The sequence below is a fragment of the Pteropus vampyrus genome, unplaced genomic scaffold (genome assembly GCF_000151845.1).
Source record: "Pteropus vampyrus isolate Shadow unplaced genomic scaffold, Pvam_2.0 Scaffold47, whole genome shotgun sequence".
Taxonomy (NCBI): Eukaryota; Metazoa; Chordata; class Mammalia; order Chiroptera; family Pteropodidae; genus Pteropus; species Pteropus vampyrus.
In genome coordinates, this window is record NW_011888828.1 from 8,032,947 (window position 1) to 8,041,790 (window position 8,844).

Sequence of the window (8,844 nt, forward strand, 5' to 3'; positions counted from 1 at the left end):
AGCGGGGGAGGGATAAATATGCTCTTCAAAGGATTAAAACATTCAAATCTTCCTTCGGCTGAGGTAAATAACAAAACACTTTTTCAGTTTTCATTTGTTTAGTCACAGAGGCTTACGTGAGAGACTCGGATCTTGAACTGCCCAAATAATTTATCCTGATTACCTAACAAAAATCATATTAAGCAGCTGCAATGGCTGCCAGCATGTTTCTAGTTTGCTCGAAAGAAAAGGGGGTTTTATCGTTTCCACAATGAGAGCCGAAGCCACTGCCTCACACATCCGGGTCCTGGTCTGGCATTTCACTGAGGACCCTGGTAACAGCAAGGATGACGTGAATGTGTGATCGAAATAAGGCTTTTAAAGTTCAGCGTAGTCCGGTCTAGTCCTCACAGACTGTTCCCCCCAGGACAGCACTTATGGACAACAGGGCTGAAGCATTCCTCTTTCTTGGTTACTAATTGCAATTTGCCTATCACTAATTTGAATGCACTACAATAACATGGAGAAGAATATTTCTTGACTGAAGGGAATGTAAAAAAAACTCACCTTTTGGGATCTACAATTTTGTAGAGTTTTCCATTGTGAGTCTGAGTCATACTTTTACTACTCGATAGAATGTAAACTTCACCTATGAAGAGAGAAATACAATAAGTTAATTCACAGCATTACAAGGCCTTACTTCCTCTTATTGCTTAGCAGATATTTTATATGTGCAGTACATGTATTTGCATGTATGTATGTATGTATGTATGTGTGTACATATGTGCATGTATGTATATATGCGCGTGTGTATACACACATATATTATCAGGAAGATCACTTGCCTAGAGATTATGACAGAGTTTCACATGTCTACCTGCGTCTAGATTTTGCTCACTTCTCTCCATATCCCACTATACTCCATTGCAAGCAGATAGTAATCTCTCTCCTGGATCATGGCAATAGCCTCCTCACTGATCTCTCTGCTTCTATCCTTGTCCTTCCATGTTTCCTCTTGATATACTAGCCACAGTGATTCTTTCGAAGGGAGTTACATCATATAAATTGGATCATACTCTTTTGTTTCAATACCCTCCAATGGCTTCTAATCTCTCTCAAAGCAAAGGTAGTTTAAGTCCTGACAGTGAGCTGTGTTGTCCCGCCTTATGCTCTGACCTCATTGGCAATGCTTTGCCCTCTTGTTCACTCCTTTCGAGCCTCACTGGCCTCTTGGCTTTGAACACACGAGGCAAGTTCCTGGGACAGGCCACAGGCCCCCGCTGTCCCAGGCTCCTCCTGTCAGGCTCTTCACTTGGTCCCTACCTCAGCCCTTGTTCTAGGTACTTTCTCAGGCTCCTGCCTTTCAGCCATGTTGCTGCTAGATTCACTTGTTTCACTCCTTCAAGTCTGTGTTTATGTATCATCTTTTTTGACTATACCATTTGAAACTGCACTTGTCCTAGCCCCTAGCAATTTCTATCCCTCTTCACAACTAGACTTTTCTCCTCAGTGTATATTACCAATTGACATACACTATCTAGATAGATAGATAGATAGATAGATAGATAGATAGATAGATAGATAGATAGATAGTGTATGAATAGAGTGTATTCTGACTTTGATGGGAAACACAGAGTGTATTCTGACTTTGATGGGAAACACAGCTCTTCTTTCTTAATACTGAGAAATTCATTTCTGAAGCTGAAGGAGTATAGCAGTAATTGTCTGCATATCATTCTTTAAAGGGAGCCATTATGAAAGTGACGTTTATCTCTGAAATTTAGATTTAGTAGCATTTCCACTCTGATCGCATTCCAGTTTCAATTTCTTTTTGCTTGTTAAGATGTGTACATTTTGATAATATACCAAGAAATAAATTGTTATGTTATCCCATAGACCATCAATATAAATAATTTCCATTTTGTTGAAAAACAAATCTAAAAACTCAGATTATCTTGTACAAATTTCACGCCCTGTTGGGCAAAAAATTTAAAAATTAGGAAATAGAGGATAAGGTGAAATTCAGATTGCGACACATTTTTCATTTATTCCAAAAGACATGGATAAGTGGAAAGGTTTTCAGATCGAGAATATAAACGAATGCCTCAGATGCGTCAAAAATATCAGTAGACATTTAAATTTTTCCCTCTATTCAGGACTCAAAAATTCACTTTTGTTGCTGCCTCCCATTTTCCTCCTTTGGTTTTACTTTTATATTTCCAGAGTGGAAATAAGATGTAAAAACCACCAGAGAAAGGTGATTAGAAAAGAATGCGTAACTGGACCATCTCAAATCTGTTTAGCAGGTAGTCTTTGCCACAGGTTACATTTCCAACACATAGAGGATGAGGTGGTTATACTCGTTCTTCAGGGCAGAGCAAGGCCTCTTGGGCAAAGGGGTGGGAATGGAACTTAATAGAAATAGTTTGTACAGTACCTAATTCGTCTTCTCCGAATCCCAATATGTGACCTGAAAAGTAACCTCTACAAGAACCGCTGCTGGCGAGACAGAGTGGTTTTTCCTGCCACTGCTTGGTCACTGGACTTTGCTGGAGAGTTAAGAAATTCCTACAACACAAACATACCATAAACGTACAATGAAGACATGCCTTTGCTTAAAAAATAACAATCAGATGTTTAACATAAAACTCAATAAGTAATTGTTGTGCCATAGACCTGGCTTCTAAAGGGAAAAATATTATAATCCCATAATGTGTGTGAATACTGTGGAATTCTCATGTGGGGAAAAAGTACTTAAAGATAAGATTTTGTTTGGTGGGGGGCACTAAGAGTACCTGAGCATGAGAAAAGCCCTCCCCTTCATCCAGAGAATGATACTTCCTCTCCAGGACTAGACTCCATGCTGTGCTATTAATCAGAGAGAGGGACAGGGGGAAGATCACGGGGTCAGTATACTTTTCTAGTTCCTTGTAGCGACCAAGCATGTCAGCTCTGCCAGATGTCTGAATGCCAGCAACTTGGGAAACAAGTTTCTTAATTTTGGTGTCGTCACAGAGCTTCTTACAAATATCCATGGTATGACTTTAGGCTAAAATTTAATTTGGTAATATTCCTACCAATAGAGACAAATGTCCTCAAAGTATCACAAAAGCAAGAATTCTGAGCCTTCGATAATTTTTAAAATATTTATAAACTCATGTAAAACAATAGTTTCCAAATTACTCATTATCATAGGAAATTTATGTTAAGGATGAAGGGAAAAGCCTAAATAATACGAATACTCCTTCTGAAGACTTCTCTGCACTTATAAGAATTATTTTAGGAACTTGATCAAGTCTGTTCTAAAAGCATCTCATAGGAAGTTCTTTGATTAAACCACAGTATATAGTGGAACTAAAAGTAAATAATATTTATGTGTGTCCCAGACCTAATCCCCCCAAAGAGACAATCATTTGAGTACTTTGTGGCCATCTGCCCACTAATCAATGGATATGTCATCTGAAATATCAAATCGTGGTATCAGAAAACCTACCCATTACGGTCCCCGAACACGTAGCTTCCATACAGTCTTTCGGACTGGCAGCCTCGGTAAACAAATCCGCCAACCACCGGACCGTTACTGAATGGTTTGAATTCTAAAAGTGATGGCTCACTTTCTGGAAAGAAAGAAACATAGCATTAGATCAAATGAAATATGTTTTCATAAAGTAAAGGTAATGTAGGCCAAGCAACAATTATTACAGTAATTTACATTAACTCTGAAGTATGTTCCATGATGCACAAGACAGATCCTTGCTATAGAGATTTAGTGAAAATAATTACTCCTTTCACTTAATTTGTATACATTTAAAGGGCTTCCATGTGCAGCTTAATGAAATGGGGATGCTCTGAAATGCTGATTTTCAATGAAATTAGAATCTGGATATTTTGCAAATCATGGTTATTTACTTTAGAACCAAAATATTTTTTAAAATACTAAATTTTTTTAATATTGGATTTTTAAATAAATAGATGCTTCTGTATATATTTATTAGTAAATTGAGCCCGACCGCTGTCAAGTTATATAAAATGTTTAAAAGTTCACACTTTGATGAAAATAATAGTTTAGTACATACAATGCCTTTAAAACCACAGTCGTACATTTAAAACAATGTCCTTAGTGAAGTAATATCTTCATCTAGCATATTTTAATAGTGCTCTTCACAGAGATGTGTGTTAGCAAAGTCTATTGCAGCCACTCCTTTTGATGCACATGTATATAGACGTGAATCGCAATCGTTCCACGCATATCATTATACACTTGAATATGCATATGCTAATGGTGATGGGAAAGATCTAAAGCCGGTGACACATTAATCTGAAACCTACTTATTACCTATTAAGTACATTATGTACTTAATGTCAAATAAGTCACCATCAGCAGGCAGTATTTTCGGCAAAAGTTTTGTGGAAAGACAGAAATTTTAAAGCCTTCCTCCTTCTACATGTGATTACGGTGAATATGGTGTTATAGAAGTAGAAAACATAGGATTTAAATAACCAGTACCCTGAGAGGCAGCATAATAGAATGACTGAGGTCGTGAACTCTGGAGTCAGGCTGCCTGGGTTCAAATCCAGGCCCTGACCCTTCACGTTGTGTGATAATTAACCTTTCTATGTCTTAGTTTCTTCTTCTGGACAATGTGGCCAATAGTAGTGCCTGTCACATAGGGTCGTGCTGTGAATGAAATAAGTGAACTTCTTGAAGGGCTTACTATCAGGGCCGACATGAAATAAACACTGTGGGTGTGGTTATTTGTTTTGTTTTGTATTATCTGTTTTATTGAGGTATACTTGAGAAAACGGTAAGATATTTAAAGTGTACATCATGATAATTCGATATACATATACATTATGAAAAGATTGTGTGGCTGTATTTTTAATACATAAATGTAGGGCTGCCGATATTAAAACCAGTTTCAGCTGAATCCCAATTCATGTGCTTGTAGAATTTAGTTTAATCTACAAATTTAGCTGGAATGCCATCACGCTAGTGACTCATTAGATATTTTTTTTCCAAACCACATTATTCTTTGGTTTGGCTTTTATAAGATGCACACACACACACATACATTAATACCTGGAAAAAAAAATAAAGAAAAATAACTAAATACCGCATGAACTAACACAGCTGCTCCATTTCTGGCACTAAATAAATACCTGTATTGAATGAGTAAATAGAAGAAGCAATCAATTTAATAATCTTAATCTACTATATTCCCTGAATCATAATAACATTTGATATATTGCTTCCTCTGAGAGGAATAAATATTAAAACATTGAAAATGCTAAGTATCTTTGACTTTATTATTATCCAGCTTTATATTTTATATGTATCTCTAAAATACTCTAGTAATCATGTTATTAAAAATAATGTCTAAACATCCCATTTCCATGGCTCGAGTAAATAATATGTTTTTATAAGGCTATTACTTTGTTTTCTCTAAAATAAATACATTAAACATTACATTCTTATTTGAAACACTTATAATTGCTAAGGCCAGCATGTTGGGTATTGAGAAGTTTCTTATCTTTAACACTTGCCTTTTTTCCTCCTGTATATATGTTATCCGTTATATATTAAATAAATAGAAGTTATTCATGTTGATTCTCAGATGAGCAAAATATAAACTGCTAACTTTTTAAAGGTCCATTAAATTTTTTGGACCTACAGAGCACCCCAAGAAACCCCAAGGGTTTAAGAGTCACTGGACCTTTAAAAGGTGAGCAATTTACTTCCTCACCATTGGTAGGCCAGTATTTTTATGCTTTCCCAATGCTCCTTTTGCAGAAATCCTTTTTCTCTTCAATTAATACACTAAAATAAAATAAAACCCAAACTAAAGCAAATTCAACAAATTATGCTCTACTCACCATAATCTTTTCCCTTTATTATCTGTAGGATTCTGGCTGATGATCTGTTCTTTCCATTGGAGTCTGAACAAAGTATTGTTAAATTGATGTTTATATCAGTGGGATGTCGATCCACAGCACACCTGCATAACAAAAGGGGGACCCATGAATTCTTGGATGTGGTCTTCCCAGCTCAGACTAGAGACTCCCAACAGGGGAACCCTTTGTGGGCTGAAAAGGATCCGATGGGCTATTTAGTTTGGATCCTCCAGAAAAGACGGAAGGAAACATCCTGATGTGTTTGTTGACCCGGCGGAAGCTTAATGCTCTATGGAGAATATTTCTCAATTTTTCTTGGTATCTCCCTCCATTATAAATGTGCACTCTGACTTAAAACACTTGTTAGTCTGTCGTTCAGCGATATCACATGCATAACAAGCTGGTAAAGTATAAGAATAAGAATCAGCATCAACCCACATCTGCAACACACTATTAGTTATGTTATTAATTTAGTGTGTCTTACATGGAGTCAGTTCATTCTAAAGCTCAGGCTACTGTCACGTAGGAAAATGTACACTCCAATTAAGGGAATAAAATAAATAAAATAAAATAAAATAAAGCTGGTCCCACAGCCATTGAGATCTATTACATTGACTCCGTCTTCATGTTCTGGGGCCAGAATTTTTCTGTGATTTAAGCAACTCACTGTAAACTCCATGAGGACAGGAGCCACTTCCAGCTCCTCTATCTCTGTGTTTCTGTTGCCTGGTTCAAACCTGGGACTATGAAAGGGGCTCACTCTTTGTTGAATGTTTAAGTCAGTGAGGGGCTGGGCATGAGGAGTTCGAGTTGGGGGAAGAGTCGTGTTGAATAATATAATTGTGAATATAATACAGCGTTGCAGTATTTTTAGTTTTCTCAAACTCAGCACTATTGACACTTTGGGCCAGACACATCTCTGGGTGGGGGTACTGTCCTGAGGACTGCAGGATATTTGCATTTCTGGCGTCTACCTGCTAGATGTGAACTCTTCCTCCCAAGTTCTGAAAACCAGAAATGTTTCTAGACATTGCCAGATTGCCCTGTTAAGAATCTATGTTTTAGGCCACAAAATATATGAATGATTTAAAAACCAAACAAAACCCTTGGGGGCAATTAAATAAATTAAAAAATGAAACAATCTGAGAGTAGGTTCTGAGTCTTAAGCAACATAAGAGTCATATATAGCAATTATTTAAACAACAACACAACAAAAATTGTTGCCTCCAAGCGATCCCACTCACAATAGGGAAACTGTAAGCCTGCCGCCAAAGACGGGTTAGTTGTTTTGTGGCAACAGTGCCTTTATTGTCCTCTTTAATTTAATGATTCACAGAATACAATGCCCGGCAGGAATCATGACACAGACGTGCTGCCACTTAAGGTGGAACTAAATCTGTACAGGGTGAGAAAAATTTTCTGGATTGCCTGTCTTTTTAAGATGAAGAAACTATGACCAAAAAAAAAAAAAAAAAAAGGTTTGACCTGTTTCTAAGAAGAAAGAGCAAATCTGGAAGGAAAGGCCACGTCTCCCAAAGGTTGAATTGCTGGGGGCCATGAGGTCTAGCCCTGGCCGAATGCTAGGTCCACTGAGAACCACTTGACCTTTCCTTCTAACCTTTCGTTTCTTATGTAAAAAAGAAGCTTGACAGTGAAATTTCTCTGTATGATACTATAGAAGTAGACAGATGTTATTATTATACATTTGTCCAAACCAATAGAATCTACAACACCAAGAGTGAACTCTAATGTAAGCGATGGACTTTGGGTGATGATGATGATGTGTCAGTGTGGGTTCATAAGTGACACAGATGGGCCACTCTGGTGGGGGTTATCGAGTGTGGGGAAGGCTATACATGTGTGGCGGCAGGGGGTGTATGCGAGAGCTCTGTACTTCCCACTTGATTTTGTTGTGAGCTTAAGACTGCTCTAAAAAAATTAAAAAAAAAAAAAAAAGAGGTGGGAGCGGGGAGGTCTAACTCCAGGTACCTGAGTACTGCTGAGAGGCAGAAATGAGATCATGTGCATAAGGTACTTAGCTCAGCACTCTGTGCCAAGGTGCTTAATGAAAGTCAGCTTTACTTTTAGCCAAAAATTATTTCAGTTTCCTTTCTGCTTTATTCATTCTTCCTCTGCTTAAGATAGTCTCGGAAGAAAGCGTTCCTTCAGCCCTCTGTCCGGGAGGAGGTAGGACCCACTCACAGCTCAGGCTCCTGCTCACCCAAGGTCCGTAAAGCGCCCCCGCCCTGTCCTTGTGTGTTCACCTGAGGGTCCAGGCCCCCCAGGAAGGTCGCATGAAAGTGCCAGTAGGATTGTGGTAACTCAGGCCGCTTGACTTCACAGTGCTGCTTTGTGGTGGTATCTGTGAGTTGTGAGCTCTAGGAGTGGAATGTGACAGTTTCCTCCACATCCTGAACCCACCTCAAGTATTCCCTGTCGCATGGATTTTAAGATCTGCTGAGATGCCAAAAAGGAAATGAACTGTAGTGTTAGGCTTTGATGGAGGGGACACGAAGGGCATGAGGGACTGTAAAAATAAAAAGTTCGAAAAATACTCACCTTGCACACAGTGAACACTCAATAAATATTAAATAGCAATAATACTTTAGCTAGTGAATGAATGAATGCAGCCAGAGATATCCATCCCTTAGTCTGACTAGCAGACCACGGGCTGGATGAAGCTTTCATCACAGAATTGCTATATTATAACACTTCACAGCTGTTTTGAGTGTACCCCAAATTTCTCACTCTACATACTTCATACTGTTCTTTTCTTTATGGTTCATTATAGTAAGCAGTCAATATGAATTCCTTTAGTATTTGTAATTTTTTTTTTAAGGAAAAGGATGTCAACATTTAGTCAATCCCTTACAAATTGATGTTGTATCATATAGATTAAGTGAAGCTATGAGACCAAGAATTATAATTTGTTTAAAATCGACCAGGGGTGTCAGACACTCTATTTCATGCTTT

At 38.0% G+C, this 8,844-nt stretch overlaps 2 protein-coding genes across 3 annotated transcripts in view; one reads left to right on the plus strand and one right to left on the minus strand.

The window, feature by feature from the left end:
- The window catches only part of ANAPC10 (anaphase promoting complex subunit 10), a 271,547-nt gene that overhangs the window by 200,517 nt on the left and 62,186 nt on the right, over positions 1–8,844 (plus strand). The window lies entirely within an intron of this gene.
- Positions 1–8,844, minus strand: part of HHIP (hedgehog interacting protein) — an 83,692-nt gene that overhangs the window by 16,365 nt on the left and 58,483 nt on the right. Inside the window, exons 7-11 of the mRNA XM_011359461.1 lie at positions 6,269–6,336; positions 5,854–6,024; positions 3,473–3,596; positions 2,417–2,547; positions 547–628 (exon numbers count right to left, since the gene is read on the minus strand). Of these exons, the coding sequence (XP_011357763.1) occupies positions 547–628; positions 2,417–2,547; positions 3,473–3,596; positions 5,854–6,024; positions 6,269–6,336 (576 nt within the window). The remainder of the gene's footprint in view (positions 1–546; positions 629–2,416; positions 2,548–3,472; positions 3,597–5,853; positions 6,025–6,268; positions 6,337–8,844) is intronic.